The sequence below is a fragment of the Conger conger genome, chromosome 14 (genome assembly GCF_963514075.1).
Source record: "Conger conger chromosome 14, fConCon1.1, whole genome shotgun sequence".
Taxonomy (NCBI): domain Eukaryota; kingdom Metazoa; phylum Chordata; class Actinopteri; order Anguilliformes; family Congridae; genus Conger; species Conger conger.
This window is the reverse complement of record NC_083773.1, coordinates 41771541-41799514: the sequence shown is the minus strand read 5'-3', so window position 1 is coordinate 41799514 and position 27974 is coordinate 41771541. Positions and strand designations below refer to the sequence as shown.

General features: G+C 45.1%; 1 protein-coding gene across 1 annotated transcript in view; it reads left to right on the top strand.

The window, feature by feature from the left end:
- Nucleotides 1-27974, top strand: part of LOC133109731 (dedicator of cytokinesis protein 3-like) — a 319579-nt gene that overhangs the window by 72628 nt on the left and 218977 nt on the right. Inside the window, exon 2 of the mRNA XM_061219260.1 lies at nt 12921-13004. Within this exon, the coding sequence (XP_061075244.1) occupies nt 12921-13004 (84 nt within the window). The remainder of the gene's footprint in view (nt 1-12920; nt 13005-27974) is intronic.

The following is a 27974-nucleotide window of genomic DNA, read 5'->3' as shown; positions in this document are numbered from 1 at the left end:
CAATTAAATACTCTGTGCAATCTTGGTTGGCTCAATTGAAGAGGACAAGATCAATCGAGCACAGAAAATTATTTGATTCCAAAACAATTACGCATTTGACCCAGGTCTGACCTTTCTGTACGGCTGTACTTTACCAGGGAATCAAACCTGTAGGTGGCAAGCCTAGGTCCTTACTCATTATACTACACTTCTGCCTGTTTGACTTAACTGTTTGACTTAAACGGACACTAAATCTCCGTAGAATTGTGTAAGTCTATAAATGCAGAACAGAGAAATGTTACAATGTTTAAGTTGAAATGCTGCCCAAAATACCTACAGGAGGTCTACAGGGCACACATCAGTGGGAATGAGGTCAGATTATTGAGAAATGAAATATCCAGTGAATGAATACAGTAAGGCTTATGTGCACCCAACAATTACAGGTGATGGGTAGAAAGTTTGCCATTACTGGAAAGGAAATTGGCATCAACACAATGCTGTGTGTTGCTGCGACATGCGATTGTTATTGTGGAGGGACAGTGTTTCCTTAGTGCCGGGTTTATCAGATAAACATCCGTACCCAAACGGGGAAGATTCGCACAGGTGTGTGGGCAGGTGCCGTAGGCCTACACGGTGTTTGGGGAATTTGAGCGTGTTCCCGGAGAGGGTCTCCGATCAGAGGGCGCGGGATTAGCGGCAGGCTCTTGCACCTTTCGCGGTCGGAGGACCGGCTAATTCGGGCGGCCGCCTGCTGTAAACACGCGGAAGAATGCGCTCGTCATCCGCTTCCGGTACGGAGAGCCCAGCTGTCCGTGTCAGTCGCCGGTCGAGTCGGGCAGCTCCCGAGAAACCGGCCTGACCGGAAAACTCCTGCTAACACGTCGCAAACTGCTGGGAAACCGCACGCTAGAACCTGTCAAAATGGGCGCTCCAAATTGTGGATACAGACCCACTTGCTTTCATTTGATCACGGGTAATAGCAAATTAATGTCTAAAAACAACATGGCTATTCCAGTTCAGCTGGGGAAATGTACGTCATGACTGACACAGCGTCTTCTCTTTCTGACACCAGATCTGTGTCGTTGAGCACATTAGCTCTTGTCACAAGAGATAGGTTAAGAGTTTTATTTTTATGTATTTTATTTGTGTAGCGCTTTTCATAGAAGTCTGTCACAAACCCTGCTGTGAAATCCAGCTATGGCATCTTGACCAGCTTGAAAATTGAGCTGGTCAAACCATGTCAGGCTGGGAGCTGGTCTGAACTGGTCCATCGGCTACCAGCTGTTTCAGAACCAAGCTTAAGCTGTTTTTCCAGCAGGCTGCTTTAGAGACTAACCGAAGGGGAGAGAAAAAGGGTAACACCAGCCCTGAGCCCCCAGATAGCACTCATAGGGAGAAAAATGCTCAAAAGTTTTGTTTTCATTTTGCCGGTGATTAGCCTATGATGTTACCCATTTAGCTGCATCGGCTTGTGATAAAAGCGCTGAATTATCACTGAAACGCGCTGAAAAGACTGAAAACGAACCGGAGCCGGTGAACGGCTAAGGGCAGCCCTTAATATGCTGCCAGTGTGTCCTCGGGACTTCCTGGGACGGAGTGTGACTCGGCGCTATGTCTGCCCCGGGCTCCGATGATGGATGCCCGGGCCGGCGGTAGTCTTTCGGGGCACGTGGCCCATGCTATTCATTCGCTTGGCGTTGGACAGTCCGCCCTTTCTGCGAACAAAGCCCTGGCACTCACGAGAAAGGGACTTTCAACACGAGCACAATGCCCTGCCGCTGTTCACTTCCTCCCAGACCTGCTGCTCAGCAAGGTGGCAAACAATTACTATTCGCCTCCAGATTTGATTGCGATTTAAAAGAAGTGCGTCAGAAACTTTACGAAAACTGTGTAGGCCCAGCAGGCAGGTTTTCATCATGGTCAATTTTCACTGTCAAGATTTAACCTACAGTACATGATTTTTATGAACATTTTTATGACATTTTATGATGTCTGTCTTAATCTTGTAATAAGAATTTAAGAACTTTTTTTTTTCTCAAGCACAAAATATTAACTCGTTTTAAGTTTGCTTGCTTGGAAAGTGAAATGTTCTTACTCCAATTGCAAATCTTGAAATGGCCATATGTTTGCCTTATTTAGCAAAAAATAAGTACTAAAATACTCGAGATTGACTTATTTTTTGGTTTTTGCAGTGAAGGTGGACTCGTTGCTCTGGTAGTCGAGCAAAGGTGTGAAGAACTGACAGGGATGGGAGAAGCCAACGAGTGCCGTTTTCTAGGGGGGAAAGTAGGCCGACCATTAAGACAGAACCACTGTCACAGGAAGTGCAGCGTTTCAAACGATTTCCTTTCTTGAAATTATTTTCTGCATCATCAAACAAGATCATTATTTTCCTCCTAAGTAGGCTAGTTTAAACCGGGGCGAGGTAGCGGTTGTTTTCCGAGGCCGGCCTCTAATTAATGAAGGTGCTTTAGCGGCGCTTACATCTGTTTCCGTGCTGCTCATTAAGGCGGGCGATGTGATGGCTCCTGTATGATATCCGCCATCGCTGTTGCCACTTCTGTGGGGATGAATCACCGTTCCTGTTCCTCACCGCTGTAGCCCATGTACCTGAGAATTAAGCTGCCGTATAAATAGGCGACTCCACTCGTATTTTTTCTGCGTCACACGGTAGACACTGCGAGCTCTGTACTTTGGCTCCATAACTCCTTCAGGGAACTGTAGTGTGTTTGGCCTGGGGTCGCACGGGCATGAAGCTCATTAGTCCAGGTGTCTTCACATCTGAGTTCCCTGCGAGTTTTGATGCGTCATGCGGTTGGTGTGGAAATAAGAGGATGTTTGAAAGCAGGCTTTTTCCTGTAGGTCAGGCGTACTGCCATCTTGTGTTCAACAGAGAGGAAATTAAAAACCTCAGAAACCGCACCGATGAGATTTTACCACGGTAGTGACGAAGCAGGAGAGAAAGAGTCTTTCAAATTCTCACATTAAAATTCTGGGAGAATTAGAATAGTTCAAGATATTTATGCCCTGTGAATATTAATTATAATTTTTTGTCCATGTTGTTAAAGTATCTGTTTCTCTGGAATGGACCTGGAGCTTATGCAAATTTTTATCTCTCAAAATGGCAGTTGAACGGTATAGATTTATATCAGCCTGCAAGGGGGGCAGGGGGCGGGTGTTATAAAAGCCCACGGCTCCTTCCATCAACTTGTGTCGTAGTTCTGGCATGCCCATGCTTTATTTAACGGTGGACTTTTCCGTATTTCCAACTGGGGTTCCAGGCAGCTGCGAACTTAAGCGACAACAAATGCTGCGAGATAGGAAGAATTAAAGAATTACCCGAGATACGTGGAGTGTGTGAAGCCTCGTGCTGACAGCTGCTGTTTCTATTTCTCATTCGCGCTGATAACGTCCGCGACGCTGCATCTGTCGAGCGTGCGTTACTGCACCCATAAATTTGCCTGTCTTTTCTCTGCGGCAGTCTGTTCCGGGCCTGCCATTGGCTGGATAAGCACCTAGAAAAGAAGCGCTCTCAGTTTTGTTTACGCGCGTTAGTTTGTGCAGTGTGTAGTCTCCTCCCTGGGTGTCTGCAGGTGTTCTGACTGAACGCTGGCTCTCCGCAGACAGCTCGAGGCAAACGGAAGGCACGCATCCCCCTGCGTGCTGTCTCTCTCTCTCTCTCATCACGACTGCAAAGAAGACTCCAGAACATTCTGCTGTATACATTTCAGCACAAAAACAAAACATTCGTGCGTACAGAGTGGAGCTGCTTACGGGGGTTTTGAGCGGTTGAAACAGAAACACAGCAGCCGTCCAACACTGAATGGTTTCCCTGGCACGCTCCCCTGGCATGGTTCGAGCGCACTCATACACTCGGAAGCCAAGGACAGTGTTGATTGTTACATAGTGGTGCTGGCCGCCCGTCTTCACTCTGAAAATGCACTTCTATCCTGAGAGAGCGTCTGCCAAGGCGACAGTGCTTCCATCCCCAATTCAGTGTCCTTGCCCAGTGGTTTGAATTTCATCCTAGTGTTAACCGTCTTATATCCTCATCAATCACCAGATCTGAACCCAATCAGGCTTTTATAAATTCTGGAGCGATGTCTGAGAGACTCGTTCCCTCTTCTCTCTGAAAGAGTGCATATATACTCTGTTAGCCTCTATACAATGGGGAATACAAGCCACAATCCTACCCACTTCTGATGACCCAGGTCCTGCTCTGTAAAAAAAACTAAAATAAGTCAATCTTATTCAGACTTCACATCTAATTTCTATTCCTGTTTTGCAAAATAAATCCATAATATTTCCAACGAGGTGACACATTTCAATTTCACTTATCAAGCAAAACGTACCTGCAATATAACAACGTAACTAATATTTTCTACCTGAGAAATGTAGGATTTGAAGTGTCCTTACAAGAACGGAACACTTGAAGCTCTTGTTTCCTGCCATTATACACATTGCACGGTCAGGCGCCGGCCTGCATTAGCATAAGAGATTACATCGCCCTTATACAGCGATCAGGTCCCTTAGGTCCTCTGAACGAAAGCTGCTGGCCATCCCCAGGTCTAGATTCAAAACTAATGGAGATTGGGTCTTTGCCACCGTGGCTCCCAAATGTGGAATAGCCTCCCATTAGATTTAAGATCTGTGAGTACTGTGGAGATCTTTAAGCGGCTCACCCGTACGGACAGCCTTTCAGTTAAAGTCCCTGCTTTCGCTTTGGTTTGTGGCTTTGTTTTTGTGTCTGTTTTCTAATTTTTTAGTTTTAAATCATTATTAATTCAATGTGTTTTTAACTTATTTAGTATATGTGTTTATGCTTCTGTGAAGCACTTTGTGAACATGTTTGTGAAAGGTGCGATATAAATAAACCTTCACTTGTTCAGACTTTTTTGTTCACGCACTGTAGTTTTGGGGTTTCAGTGCTGTCAGAAAGTGCTATGATGAATAAATGACATAACATTATGGAAATATGTCAGTACAGATGTAGGCAGGATGAGAGTGGATTAATACACTTGACTGTTCATCAAAACGACCCCAAATCCCGAAGCTCATGGAATATTAACCATGTTAACTTCACAAGAGATAAATGAAATTTCATTCCAGCTAATGGCTAATGGCATCAGCACGTCATCCAGACGAGAAATGGACGCTCCTTGTGGTGAAACTCCTTGTCCAAAGTGAAACTGCCGTGCCTGCAGAGGCGAGATGGGGAGAGCTGAAAAAACAGGTCAAGCTAGGTTGTCAAACTGCTGGTTTAGCTCATGGATTATCTGGTTAGCCATTATCCAGAATGGAATTTAATTCATCTTTTGACCAGCTCGGACCAGCTCCCAGCTTGATATCCAGCTAGAAATTGGCACAGCTCAATTTTCGAGCTGGTTGAGCTGGCATAGCTGGATTTGACAGCAGGTTAATGCTCACAATCATCCAGAAGGGCAGACAGACGGACAGACAGACAGAGGACCCTGGGGAACACAGCATCCCACTGTTCAGAGTCCCCCTTCGTCCATCTTTAGTGTAATTGGCCTACTCCTCACCCTCCAGGTCAGCTGATATGTGGTGTTGTGAGAATTCTGGCACAAAATGGCCGCCGCGTGCCATGTTGGTAGTGGTGGTACACGAGGCACGTTCTTCCCCCTTCACTGTACAGTGTTTCAGATCGTACGATGGAAGGCTCTGTATGAAACATACCCACGTCTCAGTAGATGAATATGGGCGGTTTGGCTCCGCCCCTCCCTGGGCAGTCCGTTATGTGCTTTGGCAGTTCCTTGGCTGATCTGACAGCCTGTCTGTCTTCATTAAAATGTGATGATTTCTGAGGCTACCGATTACCCGCCTCTCGGTTCCCTGGAGTCAAACAGCAGGAAGACTCACCATGGTTTTACCCCCGCAGTGCTAGGTGTGCAGAACTCTGCCTAAACCAGCTTTATCCAGTCTTATCCCAAAAGGGCCAGTGTGGGTGCACCCTATTACACCTGGGGCGTGTTCAATTGGAATACGGTTTCTGCTTTGAATGATCAGTCTTGAGCTACAGTAGGCCTACACTTTAAAACCCAGAAAATGACTTCTCAGACGCCATAGGAGCAAAACCGTACCTATGTCAGTCAGTCCGCCCACGGTTTGCAACAGGATGTTCAACACGCCACCTTTTCTGTTTGAGGTTTTGTCGGGGCTGAATGTGGTTCAACTAATGAATTAATCCTGGTGTACAATCAAGACCACGATACGTAAGGGGCGGCCTGTAGCGTAGCGGTTAAGGTAAATGACTGGGACATGCAAGGTCAGTGGTTCTAATCCTGGTGTCGCCACAATAAGATCCGCACAGCCGTTGGGTCCTTGAGCAAGGCCCTTAACCCTGCATTGCTCCAGGAGAGGATTGTCTCCTGCTTAGTCTAATCAACTGTACGTCGCTCTGGATAAGAGCGTCTGCCAAATGCCAGTAAGGCCCTTAACCCTGCATTGCTCCAGGAGAGGATTGTCTCCTGCTTAGTCTAATCAACTGTACGTCGCTCTGGATAAGAGCATCTGCCAAATGCCAGTAATGTAATGTAATGTAATGTAAAATCAGGTGTCTTAATGCTAAGCTAAAGCTAAAATATTCACTCATACCTGCCCGTTTCGGATAAGATAAGACACCCCTGGCCTAAACAGTCGAGCTGTCCAGCCTTGCTTTTAGCCAACGTGTGCAATGAAACTCATCATTTCTGTTGTGAAGGCAGATGATCTCAGGCCTTTTTACAAAATGGCCGCCCCTGCCTATCACCAGAGGCTGACAGTGTCTTCTGTTGTAGAGGTCAGCGGCGTTTGACTGTGGTGCTGTAGAGAAATAGTCTCGGGGGGGGAAAGTGACGTTTTTTCTTATTGCCTTTCCAAAAAATGTTTTCATGTTTATGAGTTATTCCTTTTGACAAACTCTCTTCATAATATTTGCACATTTTCAATAATTTATTGAAATTAGATTTCTGTCAGTCATCTATTAAATGTTTACTCGGCAATGAAATGCTTCCAAAGCAAGCATTAAATATTGAAGCGGTGCTCTTGAAAGAAATGCATTGGCCTAGCCTGGTATGCTACTGGATGTACTGCCAAACAATGCTGCGGGTAATGTCTTCTCGGGGGCTGTGGAGTGGCTAGTGTGTTGATTAACACTTTGAAGAGTAGGATTTTTGAAATGTTTCAAAAGGCGCACACCAAAATTGCTTTCAATTACCAGTAGTGATCGTTACATTGGTGTTATAATGTACAGTTTAGAACATCCTTGCTGTAAATTCCTGCTATGCTGGCTTGCAAATTGTGCTTATCAAGCTGGTCATGAAGCTTGTCTTGCTGGGTATGAGCTGGTCAACCAGCATGGCCAAGCTGGCCATAAAGCTGGTCTAGCTGGGTATGAGCTTGTCAAACAGTGCTGCTGCTGGTAGCTTGTCTTGAGTTGGTCAAACCTTGTCAAGCTTGGAGCTGGTCAAAATTCAATTGGCATATCAAAGAGCTTATTGGGTCTGCTAATACATTAGCATAGCCAAGTGCCTATTGGGTCTGTTGATATATTAGCATAGCCAAGTCCTTTTGGGTCTAGTAGTACATTAGCGTTGCCAGGTACCAACTGGGTGTACCTGCTGCTCCTTTCGTGCTAATTGCTACCCATTGTTTCACAGACATGTAGGGTGTGAAATGTGTATGGAGGTGGCACAGGCCATGTTGAGAGTGTCTTCTTATGCAGTAACCAATGGAGTCGGACAGGATAAGATGACTTCATTGTCCACCTCATAGTGAAAATGTCTTTGGCTTCACCTTATACATAAAACTTAACAATAAAGCAGTTCAAACCTACCATGGATGCATATGTTCCATGCATACATACACACACACTCATACATACACACTCACTCATAGGACATAAACATAATGGCTTCTTGTATCTGTAATCCAGTACATTGAATATGGTGTAGAGTAGAGACTGTCAGTTCTATTCGGTGGGTATTTACATCCATATCCTGTGAATCATGTAAGAATTGCAGCCCTTTTTATACAGAGCCTCTGTCCAAATACCTAAAGACTGCACTGTGCATAATATATAAATCTAAAAGTGAATGCAATATGGCGTCTTTAAGATCGTACGCACCGCTCTCTCTGTTCGACTACACTGCCCGAATCTGGAACGTGAGGAGTGAGGTTCCACAGACTCCTGCAGTGGGTGGAGCTTCAGTGAGCCGTCACTCACTGATTCGTCGGGCCAGTCCAAAGGTTTTTATGCTCCACACTAAACCAAAGTCACAGAAAAATCACCAAGTAAAATCACCAGTAAAATCACCAGTAAAATCACCAGTAAAATCACCAGTAAAATCAGCGAGCCGCTAATAGTGTGTGTTTTAGCTTCGTCTGTTTGAGTTTTTTTGAAGCCTCGGTTTCTGCGAACAAGCCAGTGGTGGTTTTAAATCTGACTCCCCCCCTCTCCTCTCACACTCCACCGTAGAAGGAGAGCCGCTTCTCTCCAGCTATCGCCATTTCAGCGGCTGAGGGCTCACGGGCTGGAAGAGAAACAGCTCTGACTCACCGGGAGGCTCGCCCTGTTCAGGGGACTGAGCCAGTCATCACCAGCGTTGAGTACACAGTGTTCAGGGGACTGAGCCAGTCATCACCAGCGTTGAGTACACAGTGTTCAGTGTTCAGGGGACTGAGCGCACCCCAGGCATCACCAGCGTTAGAGTACACAGTGTTCAGTGTTCAGGGGACTGAGCACACACCAGTCATCACCAGCGTTAGAGTACACATTGTTCAGTGTTCAGGGGACTGAGCACACACCAATCATTACCAGCGTTAGAGTACACAGGGTTCAGTGTTCAGGGGACTGAGCACACACCAGTCATCACCAGCGTTGAGTACACAGTGTTCAGTGTTCAGGGGACTGAGCACACACCAGTCATCATCAGCGTTAGAGTACACAGTGTTCAGTGTTCAGGGGACTGAGCCAGTCATCACCAGCGTTAGAGTACACAGTGTTCAGTGTTCAGGGGACTGTGGGCACATCAGCCATCACCAGCGTTGAGTACACAGTGTTCAGTGTTCAGGGGACTGAGCGCACTCCATCACTGAAATGTGCCCTCGAGTAACTGACACAGAGCCAGGTTATTAAATGAGTATCTGTAATATGATCTGTATTAAGATGTTTAGCTCACTCAGAGAGAAATCGGTTCTTGTTAAACGAATACTCTGGCCTGTATTTTTTTATTCACTGGTGTTGAGATACAGACCTTGGTGAACTACTTAAATGTTTTGGATTCAAATACCCTCAAAAAGTGCAAACCCCACCTTCTGGTCCTCTTGGTTGACTCAATTGGACCAGACAAGGTCAATTGAGCACAGAAAAGTATTTGAAACAATTATGTATTTGACCCAGGGTATTTTGCCAGCTCCATGTCCAGATAAAGCTGGAATTGGGGGTAGAGTGACGCACATGACTGTTCGAATGAAATGAAATTAATTCTGACTGTACCAAGGCAGGTTTAACCTGTTGCTATTGCTTCCATAATGTCATATTGCCTATTTAGATTTAGACAGTGATTTTAAATGCTTAAAATACCACAAATAAATGGAATTAATGTCACATGAGCCATGTTCAAAAGCCACCAACATTAGTGCTGTGATGAGGAATTACTACCAAAGATAAAATGCCAAACAATGCTAGCTTTTAGTGTAAAGCTAAACCAGTGTGAATTGGCTTGTGCTAGCCTTACAACTGTGCTCCTGTACTGACTGGTGCCTAGACTTCCTCCGGAGACCGTGTCCGCTACGATTAGCCTTTCTCCCTTTGAAACCACTACATTATTGATTTTAAATTAACCTTAATTTTATTACAAATTAGCCTCTTTATCATACAACTGTGGGACTGGAGTTAGCTGTTATAGTTGCCGCGGCGATGCTGTTGTGGTCGATGCTTCTCTCCCACAGCATGCCAGTAAGTTGGGTTTCTGTGGGTTCAAACATTTGCTCAAATGCAGCCTATAATATGTATGCCTGTACATACAGTATGTTTCTCTGTGTATACTATGAGAGGGGTCCTCAAACACCATATTGGGGTACCCCTGTGAATTGTTTTATACCCAATATCTTGATCAATTAATGCTGTTCAAAACAGGTGTTTGTTATTTTAGGATGTTCTCTCACTTATTTTCCCGACAGTCTGTCAAAAACATCTAAATGTGTTGTTGACGCTTTCTAAAAAAATCTTTTTCCATGTTGCTGAAAATGAAAAACATTTTTTAAATCTGAGTGATGAAAAAGTCATGATCATTGCACGCGAACGCGATCGTTCTTCATGCTATCGAGAGCTATGTCAGGTCTACTGCCACATAAGAGAATCTTTCTATCGACATTAAAAGTGTCTAATTAAGAGCAGTTAACAGCTTGTTGCGGTTCAGGGTTTGCAGTTGCGGTCGGAATGAAAACCAGCGCACACGGGGGTCCCCCAGCATCCCCCAGGGTTAGCGTGTAGGGCTAGTGTGGAGCATTAGCACTGAGGGTTAGGGTGGAGGGCTAGTGTGGAGCATTAGCACTGAGGGTTAGGGTGGAGGGCTAGCGTGGAGGCCTAACATAGCACGCCAGTGTAGGGGGTTAGCGTGGGGGTTAATGTGGAGGGTAAGAGTGGAAGCACACAGAAGGTTAGAGTGGAAGCACACAGAAGGTTAGAGTGGAAGCACACAGGGGGTTAGAGTGGAAGCACACAGAGGGTTAGAGTGGAAGCACACAGAGGCAGAGGGTTAGAGTGGAAGCACACAGGGGGTTAGAGTGGAAGCACACACAGGCAGAGGGTTAGAGTGGAAGCACACAGGGGGTTAGAGTGGAAGCACACAGAAGGTTAGAGTGGAAGCACACAGGGGGTTAGAGTGGAAGCACACAGAGGGTTAGAGTGGAAGCACACAGAGGCAGAGGGTTAGAGTGGAAGCACACAGGGGGTTAGAGTGGAAGCACACAGGGGGTTAGAGTGGAAGCACACAGGGGGTTAGAGTGGAAGCACACAGGGGGTTAGAGTGGAAGCACACAGAGGGTTAGAGTGAAAGCACACAGGGGGTTAGAGTGGAAGCACACAGGGGGTTAGAGTGGAAGTACACAGAGGGTTAGAGTGGAAGCACACAGGGGGTTAGAGTGGAAGCACACGGGGGGTTAGAGTGGAAGCACACAGAGGCAGAGGGTTAGAGTTGAAAGCGGGCAGAGTGACGCTGACTCTGACTGCCTACCTGAACAGAGACATTTGGACAGGCGGCCCAGCGTCTCCCGCGGCGTGTTTGGCAGTCGTGCCTAAGTGTTGCTCTCACCCAGCCAGCCTGGCAGACGGTGTCACCACGAGGGCGAGGAAACAGCTTTTTTTCTGTTGGGAAGTGAATACCAAACACAGGCGTGCCGACTGTACTGTCCTGAGAAGGGAAGAGAACAGATATTAGCATTGCTGTAGGCCAGTTGGTGGTCAAGTCCCCTCACACTGATAACGTCAACCCTCGGAGTAAGGCAGTGGGGCAGTATCGGATAAAATGATTGGGCGGAATCTGGCATGACTGTGAGAACCTACCGGTAACGTTGGGAGAGGCTGGTGATGGCTGATGTGACTTGAACTTGACCTTTGCTTCATCCTGTGACCTCTGTTGAGGACACAGACACAGTGCGTTCGCTCTGTTGTTGTACTTGCTCAGTTTCCATTTATTAAATCCCTGAGAAAGATACTGTGGACAATCACTTTACTCTCGAGCCATCCCTATCCTCTCCGCCTTTTGTTTCATTTAATTTCTTTAAACAGAGGACTGTAAGGACAGGGATAGTTAGAGAATAACACGATTTCCTTGGGATTCGTCTCAGGGATACTATAAGTAGACTTTTTATTTTGAGAAATTACGCAGTGGTTGTCATTTTGCTCGGTGCCTCCTTATGTGCCAGGGATTTTACCGAGGCCGTTCAGGGTGAAGTGCTGTAGCACTTAGCTACAGCCCCAGTTCAATAACTTCTGTTCTACAGCACAGGGGTGATCTGCCCTGCACACACAGAGAGCAGTGTACCGTGCTCTACAGCGGTCAGGTTCACACCTGTCCTCATGCTCAACACTGGGTCTTCACACCTGGTCACACTGGGTTACTTCAGAGGGTTAATTCTGACCTGGGTAAAGTGTGGTTAGACCCGGGTAAAGCAGGGTTAGACCCGGGTAAAGTGTGGTTAGACCCGGATACAGCAGGGTTACACTGAGTGCCTGACAGCTCCTCTCTCTCTGCCTGCTGTGATCTGTAACTTCAGAGGGTTAGTTCTGACCTGGGTAAAGCAGGGTTAGACCCGGGTAAAGCAGGGTTAGACCCGGGTAAAGCATGGTTATACCCGGGTAAAGCAGGGTTAGACCCGGGTAAAGCAGGGTTTGACCTGGGTAAAGCAGGGTTAGACCCGGGTAAAGCATGGTTAGACCCGGGTAAAGCATGGTTAGACCCGGGTAAAGCAGGGTTAGACCCGGGTAAAGCAGGGTTAGACCTGGGTAAAGCAGGGTTAGACCCGGGTAAAGCAGGGTTCGCCCCGGGTAAAGCAGGGTTAGACCTGGGTAAAGCAGGGTTAGACCCAGGTAAAGCAGGGTTAGACCTGGGTAAAGCAGGGTTAGACCCAGGTAAAGCATGGTTAGACCTGGGTAAAGCAGGGTTAGACCCGGGTAAAGCAGGGTTTGACCCGGGTAAAGCAGGGTTAGACCCGGGTAAAGCAGGGTTAGACCCAGGTAAAGCAGGGTTTGACCTGGGTAAAGCAGGGTTAGACCCAGGTAAAGCAGGGTTACACTGAGTGCCTGACAGCTCCTCTCTCTCTGCCTGCTGTGATCTGTAACTTCAGAGGGTTAGTTCTGACCTGGGTAAAGTGTGGTTAGACCCAGGTAAAGCAGGGTTACACTGAGTGCCTGACAGCTCCTCTCTCTCTGCCTGCAGTGATCTGTAACTTCAGAGGGACAGTGCCCCAGGGTCTGACACTGGAGCTCGGGGAGACCGTCCAGATCCTGGAGAAATGTGAAGGTAAGGCGGCCCAGAATGTCTTTATATATGACTAAATACTGAGCAAAATCCCAGGGTCGGTTGGGATTGGGGACATAAGTGAATGGTGGATCCCAAAGTTAAAAAAAGTTAAATGCTGGAAATTTGCTGGCAAAATACTGGGGAAAATGGTAATTTGCTGTTCAAATGCTGGTAAAATACAGGGAAAGTGTTGGTATATTTGCTGGTAAAATTCTGGTAGGGTGCTGGTAAAACACCAGTAAAATGCTGGCAAAATGCTGATAAAATACAGTAAAGTGCTGGTAAAATACAGTAGAGTGCTGGTAAAATACAGTAAAGTGCTGGTAAAGTGCTGATAATGTGTTACACATGCCCTCCCCAGGAGTGTTTTGACCTGACACTTAGATGGCTGACCCTTGGAAAGGCAGCCTGCTGTTTCACTGTGCGTGGCAGATAAGAGCTTCTTCTGTGGGTGTGAATCCGCAATCCACTGCCTTCTGTAGCTTTAGGCGCCGAGCACACATCAGACGTAATATCAGAATAAAACTAAAATAAACTCCTAAACTGCTCAGAGTGCCCTTGGTTTTCACCAGGGCCAGTTCCCTCTACTGCTTGGCCATGGAAGATAAATTCAACATGCATCACGTTGTGAGTAAAAAGGAAAATTCTTCTTGATCTGCTTCGTGACGTCCTTGGGGTGGAGAACGCTCTTTTGCTGGCACGTGTTAATGTACAGCTATGAGGGTTTTACTCTGTTCTTCTAGCCAAGCAGAGCCACCATTGAAACACTCACAAACACAATCAGATACTGGGGCGACATTGGCTCAGGAGGTAAGAGCAGTCTTCTGGCAGTCGGAGGATTGCTGGTTCGATCCTGGGTGTGTCGAAGCAAGGCGCCTAACCCCTAAATGCTCCTGACGAGCTGGTTGGTGCCTTGCATGGCAGCCATTCGCCATGTGTGAGAGTATGTGTGTATGAACGGGTGAATGCGGAGGATCAATTGTATAGTGCTTTGGATAAAGGCACTATATAAATACCAACAATTTATGTGTTAAGGCACAGTGTCTTCTTTTAGCCAAGCAGAGCTGCCATTGAAACACTCACAAGCACAATAAAACAGCTTTTTATCTCCCCTACAGAGGACACTGCACTGCAGTTGCAGGGTCAGATCAGTGAAGGGATTTTTAAATGTTGCTTCTTATTTTGGAAATATAATTCTTATGCTTTTAATACTGCGCTGGTGGCAAACCAATTACACTGTAATTTGTGCCTGGGGAGGGCGGAATTAACTGCAGCTCCACAATACGGAAACGACGGAAAGCGTTTGTGTTAACAGACGCATTGGTTTTAATAAATTGCTAAGCTGTCTTTGAAGCAATGTCATCCAAAAGGATTTTCATAATAAATAATTGTCTGACCTATTATTCTAAATAATAATTCCCTTATTTTGACAGCAGTGTGAGCACACAAGCAAATAAGTACATGTGTATGATCTTACTGTATGCCGTTCTCATTGGTTTTTAAAGTCATGAACAGTGTTACAGCATAATATTTTGTTAGCTTTATAATTCATTTTGTGGATTGCTCAATGCTGCCCTCATGTAAAGTTAATTCTACAGGGCATATTTCATAGAATCTAACTGGGTCAGATAGGATTTGCTGTCTTATAAACACATCACTACTCAGAAGTCTGTTTCTGTTTTGGCGCTTTCCGTTCGACGTCTCGTGTCCATGTTATGTGTCCACTCTTGCTTTCCGTAGTCTGTTCATTCATTCATTCTCTCATTCTCTTCACCTGTGCCTCGTGCCACTTGCCTGTTCCTCACACTCACACCTGTTTGCCATTTCAGTCCAATCGCCTGTGTATTTATGCCCGTATGTTTGCGTCAGTTCTTTGCCAGATTGTTATGTGCTTGTCTCTAACTCTCTAATGGTTTCCGGATTGTCTGGTCTGTGTACCACCCTTTTTCCGTACTCCAACTTTTGTTTCTTGGATTCTGATTCTGTCTCTGTTTTGATCTGCTGGTGTCGAATTCAGACTGAACTTTTGGATTATTTGTTTTCTGGATTTCCCTTTGTTCTTTTGCTTGGTCGGACTGTCTATTCCTGCACAAACTCTTGCCTGTGACATTGACTCTGTTTTGGATGACCTTTATTACATCTATTTGCTGGCAATCGAACCCTGCCAATTTTACCACCCTAGAAGCAAATAAAGACTTCTATTCTACGCGTTCTCTGGTTGCGATTGGTTCTTCGGCCCTGGTGTCTGACACAGGTTGGTATTTAACATTTATGAGTGGTAGAGCACCTTCAGTTTTGTAAAGGACTGTATAGGTCTACCACACGAGCACTAGTCATTCAGCACTACGCCCATGAGGCCTGTACTACGGTCCCCATCTTTTCATATTACATCTAACCTGTGCTTTGATTGGTCTCTCTTCTGTACCTGCTAAGCTGCTCAGTGCTTAGACAGACGTATGGGGCGGTAATGCTAGCCCTGCCTGTACTAAGACCTCTTCAGCCTGGACTGTGTCCACTGTCTGTTGTGTGATACTTGACCGGGTCAATGGAGGCCGAGCGGAGGCGGACCTTCTGTTGTGAGGCTCCTGAAAAGGGAGCGATGGTCTCGCTGTGTTTACTCCCTTCCTGCAATTACACGGCACAACAGAAACGGGACGTGCTGTCTGCTTATTCACAACATCTGCAGGGAGATGTGAGGAGGATCTCTTAGAGCTTTTGATTAATGTTTTCATGTCCTCTGTGTTATATGGTGTAATAACTTTCATAGAGGCTGAAATGGAGGATTAATTGGCTATGGAGGGACTGTTTTACTGCGCAGACTAGTCGGCGAAGGACATGTGTGCAGACTAATAGCTTTGGAGATACTGTCTTGTTTGTCTTTTATTTGAGCAAATTACAAGAGGAAGATGGAAACCCACACTCTAATTTAAAATATTTAAATCATACTCGTTGTTGGAGCGGCATAGGAAATAATTGAATTTGGAGTTTGAAATTAAATAATGAAACATAAAATATGAAGAATTGATTTATGATTGAATATTGGGTTAATTACATGAATTATGGATTATGAAAACAGTAGGTGGTTACTATTGTATTTGGTCATTGCTGCATCAGCTCCGTTTTTATCTTTTTGTCTTTGGTACTCACCAGTACCTGCCTACCTTATGGTTAATGGGAGTTTAAAGCTGCCCCTTCCTACACCTCATGGCATGGTTTTTGTGGAACAGTGCTGGCTGAGACGCTGTGGGATTCAGTTTTCCAAGCGTTTTTCTCTCTTGCTTTTGGCAGAAGCGCCATCTCTGTTGCATTCATTCAAAGCATTGCTTTGTATTTGGATTACGGAAGAGCTTTTGTTTATTTATTGGAAGTTTATTGTTTAGCTCTATAACTTTGCGACATGCAACATCCTCTCTGCCTGCTGCTTTCTCCTGGACTTCCAATTCATTCTCAGACTTCTCCAATCAGCAACGGAATTGTGAGTAACCTTCATCATCAACTTCCCTATGACACAGTTTTACTGCCACACGATGAAGCTTGTACTATGCGTCACATCATAGCCTGTACACATCTTGGCAACGCTATAGTTTTTCAGTGTTTTCTGTAGGCGTTTATCGACAAATACACAGCCTAAGCCACATGAAAAGGAAATATTTGAATTCACCTGTTGCGAGATATTAGAAGAGACACACATGTTCTTTGCCTTGCCATGCAAGGGATCAGAAAAGGTGCAGAAGGGGTAGTGGCTCGCATGAAGGGAATTCTGAAAAGGGAATCGTGTTGGCATTACTTTAAGTACCACACTCAAAAAATGAATGGTTCGATTCGCTTCATAAAATTGTCGACTGTAGCTGCTTTCAGTATTATTAAGTATGTGACTTCAACTGATTAAGAACTTGTACTTGTACTTAATCAGTGCATGACTGCATGACTTCAGGGATGAATGAAGATTTTCAATTATCTTGTTATTCATAGATTGTTTTATTTGTGAGGACTTTAATAACATAATTGATTCAATAACCATATTTGACAAAAATGATTTTTGTAATACTTTTCTCCTCATTGAGGTTTTGATTATTCTGATTGATTATGCAACATTATTATATAACAGTGGCAGGATATGTTTTGTAAGTAACTGATGTTTTCTAGTAGTTTGTACTCTTTGCATCAGACTGGACATCTAGCTGTTTCAGATATTTAGAAGTATTTAAAATGTAATAATGGAAAACTTTTTAGAGTAAATACAAAATTTTCATTGATTTAAATTAAACATATCAACACCTATCACAAAATGTCATAAATTTCCCCTTAGTTACTCAATGAATTAACAAATGTAATTGATAAATGGTTTCAACTGATTGATCACAGCCAGGCTTGATTGCAGCCAGCCCTTTTGAATCTAAACTTCAGTCATATTTAATCTTACCGTCCACCGCACCACAAAGTTTCAGCAAGTACACTATGTCATGATCAAAGGAAATTCCAGAAGAGAAAAAGCTGTTGAAATTTATCAGTCTGGAAAGGGTTACAAAGCTGTTTCTAAGGCTCCCTGAACCACCATTGATTTCATTAAATTAGCAGAGCTAAGCTAATGTAAAGCGGTCTTGTTCTTTTGTCGCAACAATTGCAACATTGGCAAAACTAAATCCGGTAACTAAAATTAACCAGAATTCAAATGAGGCTGCTGTAACAAAGTATGAACAATCTGTCAGAATAGCTATGCTCACCTGACTAAGGGGTTATATCTGCGCTTTAAAAAGTGGCTCCAGGATTTAAATGACCAGGCGAATACTGTACATGGAGAACACTCACCACAATTCACCGCCTGCATGGCATGGCAGCTCCCAGCTCCAGCTCTGAAGCAGCGCGCTCCGTTATTTGTGTTTGCGTTGTTAAAAACAGTTTAATAAAGTATGGACACTTGAAAACAAAAGAAAAGGACACACAGAGAAATGTTAGACACAATAGGAGACTTGGATCTTGCCCAAGAGAGCTATACTCAACCCAGCAGCAGCAGCACACTTCCTGTCATTGGAGAATCTCCGCCATTTTGACATCCACTCCCTTAATCCCTTCACCCATCGGTCTTTGCCCTATCAGAACACCTGGGCATGTTTCCAATTAGAATCTATCCAATCATCCCAATTCAAGCTCTCACACCACTAGGACAGGTGTTATCCTAACTAAATGCATGGAGCATTGTGGTAAAGGTACATGACTGGGACCCGCGAAGTCGGTGGTTCAATCCCCGGTGCACAGCTGTTGGGCCCTTGAGCAAGGCCCTTAAACCCACATTGCTCCAGGGGGTATTATCCCCTGCTTAGTCTAATCAACTTTAAGGTTATTTGGATAAAAGCGTCAGATAAATAGTGTGTAATGTAATAACAATAGGAAAGAAGGAATCTAATAGGTGTGAGCATAACAGAAGCACGGTTTCCGTTTGTTTCCGTTTGTTGCAGTTATTAATTAAATTAATTTAATAAATTAACTGGAATTCAGTTAATGAATTGGGAAAAAAATCCCATGTTCTTCATCATAATATTATTTAATTTGCTGAATTGTCCCTAACCAGTGGTAAAATTATTCAGATGAAGTGTAACATCCACATGTTCTCAAAGGAAATTCAAAATGGAAGCCGTTTCTGAGCACACTGCATGAGAACACTTACTTTCAGAGGAAACAATTAAAGTCTGAGAGAAGGCTCCGGAAAAAAAACGCGTGGAAGGCTTTCGGCTCTTGACAAAACAATACTTGCCAGAATGTGTCTGCACCGAAAACATGGACTTGGAAGGTCTCTGGGAGAAAAAAAATGCTTTATTCTGTTCTGGGTAAAAAACATGACGTCCATGTCCCAGCCTTCATGGAAACACAAGGTCCAAACAAACAAGCGAAACGAGGCTGTGTTTTTCAGAAGCCTTGCCGCATTTGGGTTTTCCTGGGACAGGGATGCTAGGTTTGTGACAGTGATTGTGTAGCTGAGCTCTGTCCTCAGGTGTGCTGCAGAGTGTGTGTGTGTGTGTGTGTGTGTGTGTGTGTGTCTGCGTGTGCATATGGTGTGTGTGCGTGTGTGTTTGTGCATGTGGTGTGTGTATGTATGTGTATGTGTTGTGGCTCTCACTCTTCCAGTGCAGCAGGAGCAGCAGAGATTTATGGTGCTCAGCCATGCAAGACAAACTCATTTACCTCCTTGGCAGTTTACACGAGTTTCTGTGCGTGTCTGGTTGTGGATATTTGTGTGCACGTGACTGTGTGTCTATCTGGGCATTGTGTATGTGTGTGTGGAGTGTGTATGGGCATATATAGGTGTGTTATTTGTGTGTATGTGCTTGTGCCTGTCTGTGTGTGTACATTTGTGTGTTGTGTGTTTGGGCATGTACATTTGTATGTGTGTGTATTTGTGTGTGTGTATGATTGTGCGTGTGTATGATTGTGGTATGACAAACAGCCTCTGTACTCAGAGAACTGTTTGTCAGACAGCTTGGCTGCTCTCCGTCAGTTAGATCAGGTGTGTGTAGGATAACGCCAAGACCTGGCAACCCCCATCAGTCACCCAGCCCTGTGGTTCAGTAACGCCACTCACCCGTGCCATAATGTCTTTGATAAGGAGGAGAAGAGAGCCTTACCCAGTTAAACATGGACTTCTTCAAACGGAGCCTGTACAACGTGTACCACATCCAGCCTGGTTCCCTGTGATAACTCCCAGAGTTCATCTGTAAGGCTCTGCTCCACGTGACTGATGTTGTGTGTTATCCAATCAGAGCGCAGATTCGCTGATCGCCATGTCTAACATGGAACAACCAGCCTCTCACCTGGGGCTCGTTCCAATCGCTTATATTCATTAAATTTTTTCCTTTCCTTGTTCCTCACCCGGAAATCAATCGAGGTTCGGAACCTTTGAGGACGATCCAATCTATTAAATGTCATTTCTAGGAGGTAGGAGTAGAAGTTAGGAATTCCAAATCAGTGCATCCTTTGTGGAAGTCTTTCTTCGGAAAGCATGACGTATAAATGATCGAGCTGTGGATCCACCTCTCACCATCTACCATGTCTAACTGACACGCCTTCGACCTGACGTTTGAAGGAGCAAGGACATTCCATTCCTAATTCACATTTATTTTTCTCACCACTTTTTCTAGAAAACGGAACAAGAAAAAAAAAATCGGACAAATAAGCTATTGGAATGAGCCCCTGCTCCTTTTTCTGGCCTTGTCTTTTCTCCCACCCGTTTTCATGAGATGGAAGTAAATGATAATTAAACATCACACTTTACAATAGGGGTACACAAGTTGGCATTACCTAATGTTGTTAACATGAATGAATTGATGTACGATTACATTAATTTAGCATGAAATTAACTTGTTTGTTAATGTATTTAACCATCAGGTCTGTAGAACAAGTGAACCCAGTTGCAGTAATCGAGCTGGCCAAAAGTTTGTTCAGAGTCTCTATTTTGAAAAGGCAAGTCAAACAAGTGAGGGTCAATAGCCAGCAAACAGCTACAGCAGGGATAAGGCAGTTTGTGGTCGAGTGTCCAAGCAATGGGTCAATACTCCAGCAAACAAATACAGCAGGAATAATCAAAAGCAAAGTTGTAGTCACAGGCAAAGTTTTGGTAACGAGCAGGCTAATCAGACAAAGACAGAATCCAAAAACAGAGGTCGAAAAACAAAGACAGGTGGATAAACTACGGATCAGAACTATACAGACAGGATAAGCTAAATATGGAAGTTGAAAACAAAACAGGTCGTAGCGGGAATCAATCAGGAATAAACGCGGGAGAGTGTGGAGCAAACACATAACAATCTGGTGACGAAACATACAAAATGAGGGGTTTTTATAATACAGGAAACAAGAGGAAAGGGCAATCAGGTGTGGGGAAACAATCAGGAAGTGAAAACACAGGTGAAAGAAATAACAATGAATGAATGAACTGACAGGGTGACTACGGTGTGCACAGAGGGTACCAAAACACGGAAACGCGACGCACATAGACAAAATACAACACAGTGAAAAACCCGAAACCTGATATTAACTGCTAACTAATGTATTAGTTCCAGGAGCTAACTATTGTATAAAGTTTAATTAGTTAAACCATTAACCAATATATTAACCAATACAATTCAGATTAACTTCTCAGTCATTAATGTTAATACCAGTTAAATTTTACCGTATTGTAAAATTCCACTGAAGTACAAATAGTGAGAGAACGCGAGTGGGGTTCGTACGAGCTGAGACTGCAGGAGCTTCATAACTCCTCACACACATCTATTACTCTGTCGCTCTGGGCTGGAGTCCTCTCTTTCCATCCCAGTAGAACTTCCATTTCATTTGGAAAAAAAAGTATTTTCACCATTTACTGAAAGTACGAATCCCTGCTGAAAACTGAGCTGGCCAAGCTGTTCAGAATCTGGTCTAGCTGGGTATGAGCTGGTCAACCAGCTAGTCCTAGTGCCTGCGCTTGTCTGTTTCAAAACATAGCTTGAGCTGGTTAAACCATGTTGAGCCGGGAGCTGGTCTGAACTGGTCAACCAGCTACCAGCTGATTCAAAACCTAGCTTGAGCTGTTTTTTTTTTTCGGCAGGAAATGTTTTTAGCTGTTTAGTAAATGGCAGCAGATCTTGCAGTGTTGGGGTTGTATCCGTAGCACAAAGGAAGGTGGTCTCCCGCGGTTGTCGTGCTGTGTGTGTCCGTGGGGCTCGGGGTCGAATGGTCCTGGAGAGGCGCTCTGTGACCTTTCGGCCCAGCTGCAGTTGGGCTGTGACCGCGGGGGTCGTCGTTCGGTCGAGCCATTCGACCGTTTCGCTGAGCTCATCGACCGTTTCGCCAGGGCCCCTGCGGTTTTGATGTAACAGATCTCTGGGAAATGTAATCCTTTCTGAAGATGCCCTGTGGGCACACTCGCATTGCACAGACAGGCTGGGATGCCATCAGAGCTCTCTCTCTCTCCCTCTCTCTGTCTACTTTCTCTCTCTCTCCCTCTCTCTCTCTGTCTATGTCTTTCTCTCTCTCCCTCTCTCTGTCTACGTCTCTCCCTCTCTCTGTCTACGTCTCTCCATCTCCCTCTCTCTGTCTACGTCTCTCTCTCTCTCCCTCTCTCTGTCTTTGTCTCTCTCCCTCTCCCTCTCTCTGTCTACGTCTCCCTCTCATCTCCCTCTCTCTGTCTACGTCTCTCTCCCTCTCTCTGTCTATGTCTCTCTCCCTCCATGTCTCTCATCTTCCCTCTCTCTGTCTACGTCTCGCTCTCTCCCTCCCTCTCTCTACATCTCTCTCCCTCCCTTTGTCTACGTCTCTCTCCCTCTCTCTGTCTACGTCTCTCCCTCTCCCTCCCTCTCTCTCCCTCTCTCTACGTCTCTCTGCCTCTGCTTTGTATCTCTGACAGAGAAGAGATACTCAGCCAATTTGTAGTCTCTTTTCCGGGTCCGATAACAATCTAGTTTGTTTTGCGTTTTGGTTACACCATTCCAATATTACAATATTGACAGAAGAGATTTTTGTCTGTTTTATAACTTGGTTTACTTTGATTTGTTGGTAAGCAGTGCTGGTATGAAGCTGTTCTGTGTTTTGTGTTAGTTGTGTTAATTGGTTCATTACCAGCTGACTGACTCTGTTCATGACTGAGCTCTTGGGCCTTCATTGTCTTAAACTGTAATGTGTCTTGAGGACTTGAATTGAGGTGCATTCAGAATTTGAATGCTCTTTTTTGGGTATTAATCATTTAGGGATAATGGCCTAATTTCTGCCTTGCATGTATTATTTGGTGTTTTTCTTTGTACTTTTTGGATGTTTCTAGAAAACTCTACATGTAGGGTCAGGATGCTTGTCTCATTAAGGATAGTTCTGCTGGCTGAATAACACTATTGAAGATTTTAACCTGATTTTAATTGGTATAACAATTCTTTTAAGTTTTCATTTTATTGCATGGAGTGCTTTTTCGAGCTTTTTCATTTAAAGCATTCACTGCCATGCTAAAGCTCCCTGGTGCTGTAATTGTCAGCCGAAGGTAGGTATAATTTAGGGTGTGTTCTAGGGCGGTGTTGCCTAGAAAGAACTGGAACCTATTTTTCTGACAGCTGGATTTTTTTTTTTTTTGCAAGATCATTATTTTAGTCTTTTCTAAGTTGTACTGTCAGGGCCCAGTTCTGACAGAAATCCTCCACCAGAGCTAGGTTCTGCTGTAACCCTTTTCAGTGGGTGACAGCAAAACCAGGCCTCTCTCTCTCTCCCTCTCTCTCCCTCTCCCTCTACCTCTCTCTCTCCTCCCCTGCCTCCCTCTGTACCGTTTTCTCTTCCTAAATTGTACTGCTGGATTAACACACGTGTTCTTCCGGCGGCTTGTCTGATCGCAGAGCGCGCAACACGCCGTTTCACCGATTATCTGCGTGTTCGTTTTGTACATGCCTTAGACACCTCGAAAAAAGACACCTTTTTAAAAAGATGATTGCTAAGGCCCAGACCCCAGTGATTCACTCGTTGAGTCAGGTGAGTATAATTCCAGGACAATCCTCCCCAGGAGCAATGCAGGGTTAAGGGCCTTGCTCAAGGGCCCAACGGCCATGTGGATCATATTGTGGCTACACCTGGGATCGATCCACCTACCCTGCATGTCCCAGTCATGTACCGTAACCACTACGCGACAGTCCGCTGTCTTTCAGTGCGTCTGTGCTTCTGTGTGGACACACGAGGATGAAACGGACTGGCTGCGTGACGAACACGTAGCCTTCACGCTAGTTAGCGGCGGGGACATGTCGACACGAGGCCTCCGCTAAATTCAGACCTTCATGGCTGACGTCCGATTTAATCTGGCATGAAGCGCGCACCGTTCTGCTTTGCTTGACTGTAAATTGACCCCCCCCCGCCCTCCCGTCCCCCACGTGGCTAGTACCTGTGCTCATTGGGGGAGGGGTGAGGGGCGGTGACCTCTCTACACGCCGTGATACTTTTCCTGCCCCTCAAACGGCCACTTACAGGCCGTGTTTCGGGCAGGGGAGGACTCGGCGATGGCGGCTAATTGATCCAGTCGGAGGCGTTCCCGTGCGTTACGGGCTGGCCCGTGTGATGAAGGCTGGGAGCAGATGGCTCTGGAGCCACAGGAACGTTCGGCCAATCTCTCTCTCTCTCCATGTTCCCGTCAGCGAGAGCAAACTGTAGCGTTAGCGATCGAGTCTTTCCCGGGGGGTCGGTGGCGAGTGGCAGGTGGGGGTCCGTGCGGAACGCCTTCCCGTGACGCAGACTTCAAAGCTGACGCGCTCCGGAATGTTCCGTGAACCGGGGATCTGCCCGCGTTGTTCTCCGCGGTGTGGCTGAGATGTGGGTCCCAGCCGGTGTCTGTCCACTCGCCTTCAGGAGGAACTGCTCAGCGCACACGCTGCAAAATAACTCCCATCTTAACAAGCATCTTAGTCATTTAGACTTATTTTTATTACTTTTATCCTGAATGACGCAAATACAATTGCCAATGAGGTCATAATTTCGCTTGTCAAGCAAACAGTATCTCAAACCAAGCTAATATGTTCTGCTTGAGAGAAAAAAAATAGAACATCTTAGTCTTATTACAAGACTAAAAAAGCTTGTTAAGACAGACATTTGACAGCGCATAACCACAGACTCCCCCTCAGCACCCCCTCTAGTGTATGGTTTCCTGCATTTAGGACGCAGGACACAAGCTAATGGCGGCTAACCGAAGCTGCCGGAAGCCCAGCTGTATGCCGCTCAGAAGCCATTTCCAGCTGCGCCTCTCCGTGGCAGACCGCAAAAATCTGATCTTGCTCGGAAGAGCCGACAGTGGAGGAGAGATATCTGAGCCCCCCGTCCCGTCTCCCGAAATAAAGCTTTTAAAATACGTGCAGTGGAATGTGAGCTTGCATGGTGCATCGTCCTGCGCTCTCAGAACAAACGGCTCCAATGGGAACCCTGCGATTCCACGGGGGAACCCGGCCGAGGTACAGGGCTCTTTGTTCATTCGTTATAATTTCCTTCTTGCATTTATACAGAACTTTTCTCAGCTGACAGTGACCCAAAGCGCTGTACAGAGATGAGGGGGAAACTGGCCTCAGCCACCACCGATGTGTAGCACCCACCTGGGTGATGCAACAGCAGCGATTCTCACTGCTTCCAGCTGCAACTTAGTTTTCCCAGGAGGTAAATGGGTGGCATTTATATCGCGCCTTTATCCAAAGCGCTGTACAATTGATGCTTCTCATTCACCCGTTCATACACACACTCACACACCAACGGTGATTGGCTGCCATGCAAGGCACCAACCAGCTCGTCAGGAGCCTTTTGGGGGTTGGGTGTCTTGCTCAGGGACACCTCGACACACACAGGGTGGGATTCAACCCTCCGACAGCCAGACGACTGCTCTTACCACCTGAGCCAATGTCTAAAATGAACTAAAATGTTTTCTCTATGTAGCCAAGCTAAATAACCCTTGCTGAACCCTTATTTGAGTGTGTGCTCTACCTTCTTCAGGTGAATTGAGGGCTGATAACATTGCTGTGTGAAGCTATTCATTAATGGCCTGTATTAGCATTGCCCTTTGGCCCCTATGGTTACAGTGAGATTGTAATAGCTAATGCTAGCGCACACTATTCATTAATGGCCTGTATTAGCATTGTGTGCTATGCACCTTTGGCCCCTATGGTTACAGTGAGAATGCAGTGGCTAACACTAGCGCACATGCACATGTATCAATAAGGGACAAGTTCCAATCAGGTTTATAGCATGGGGCAATGCACTGGCCAATCAAGGCTTCTCAGTTTTTGTTATTTTAGCATTTGCGTCACAGACACACAAACACCAGCTTTGCTTTCTGTGTTTGTGTGGAACATACTAACATGCTTACAACCCCTGGCTATAGTAGCTTGAGTTTACTGTGGATATATTTGTATACCATATCTTTCAGTTTGTTGTCCATGTCTGTAAAGCTCCTGCTTGAAAAAACAGTATAAATAAAGTTTAATATTATTGGCAGCAGTGAACTAAACTCTGAAGTCTAGCACTATCTGATACAGTTGGCAAAGCTTCTTACAGCACTGGACCTTGCCAAGATCTGCAATGTATTAGACAGTGTTAGAATTCAGTACCTAGACAGAACATGGCTGGCATTTTTTAAACTAACTTTACCCAGATTTGTACTTTTTGTCTCTTAATTTAGAATGGGCACTTGTATTTGTAAGCTGTTGTCATCGGCACATTATCCATTGTAAATTAGCAAGGGCACAGACTTGCCATATCCACCCACTCTGATACACCTGTTGAACTTGGACAGTCATACTTAGCATCCTACTCGTACTACAGTCCATTTCAATGAAAATGAGCCTGGAATTTAGCATGTGTAGCATGCTAGTATCTGATTTAGAACTTATTCAGTGGGAGGAGTGCCCTTCACGGGATGCTGGCGCAGGCAAACAGCTGTTCCACCATTTTTATGCAGTTGAAACTGTTGTATTTACCACACCATTATGTAAGAACTGGGGAACAAAATAGACCATGTTGTGATGAAAAAATAATGAAAACCATTTTACTTGGTAGCTTGTATCAACAGGATTTTTTGACAGTTTATTTGCGGAAAACACAAGACATTCCTGTTTGAGAGCACTGTGTGTTTCCTGTTTACAGTGTTCCCTGCTGAAGATGTACAGTAGCTGTCTTGGTTCCCGGTGTTCGCTTCCCATGCATCATCATGTCTTGCTGCAGAGCATTAACTGAGTTAAAAATATTTTTTTAAACCTGATTGGGTTTGCAGAAATGGGTCATTGAGAAGTTTGAAAATTCACGTTACTGTTCACGTTCGGACAGCAACACTTCCAATTTTTCGAATACCAAATATTTTTCCTAAAATAAAATCTACATCTACCAGCCCTGCGGATGAGAACACTGGCCTACTTTGAGCGCTCATCGCTCTGACCTTGTTATCGGACCTTTATGACTGCGATGCATAATTTATATCCGACTCCAAGTCAATCTCCGCTGTGTCCGCGGCATGACTGGGAATATTTCCATGACGAGCTCCTTGAAAGGTGCAGATTGAGACTTAAATTTAAAGGTACAATGGGTGATTTCGGACTTCTAACAGTCAAAAGAGGAATAGCAGCTACAAACACCTTCAAACCGCAACACTATTTGTCCCTCTCCCTTCTCTGTAAATGCGCTAATGTTGAAACGCCATTGGCTGTGGCAATTGGAACAAATTTTCAACCAATGCACTTGAATTATTGTACAGCTATACGATGTTTTGGTACCGTCAACTGTATATTTTCAACCCCAAATTTAAAGACTATGAAACAGGCAGAGGGTGAGTCAAGTCAGTCAGCCCTTTTCAATGATAGGAAGGGATTTACAATGGTGTTGTAACAAAAATCTATTGTTTCTTAAGGTGTACGTTAACAAAGTAAATGCATCCTTAAACACATCAAGTTATTGCTGAACTTTCTGCCTCAATGGGAGGTATACTGATGCTGTGCAGAAAACACCTGGACATGTGTATGTTCTTTCACAATGATCAGAGGCTCAAACCTACTGTATGGGCCTGTAAGAACACACACCATTTAAAGACATTTCATGTCTTTTTTATTGCCATTATTGCAACAAAGGGGCGGCCTGTGGTGTAGTGGTTAAGGCACATGACCGGGACCCAGAAGGTCAGTGGTTCAATCACCGGTGTAGCCACAATAAGATCCGCACAACTGTTGGCCCCTTGAGCAAGGCCCTTAACCCTGCATTGCTCCGGGGGAGGATTGTCTCCTGCTTAGTCTAATCAACTGTATGTCGCTCTGGATAAGAGCATCTGCCACATGCCAGTAATGGAATGTGTATTCTTGGTAGGCTGAATTTAGCTCAGCTCAGGGCAGGCTAGGTGGCAGCTTTACCCTTATGTAGTCCCACACCCGGTGTGTCTGGGACAAGAATACCTGTATGCCTGCACCAAAAATAATAGCATTTCGCATTTCTCAACTCTTCACATTTTCCATTATC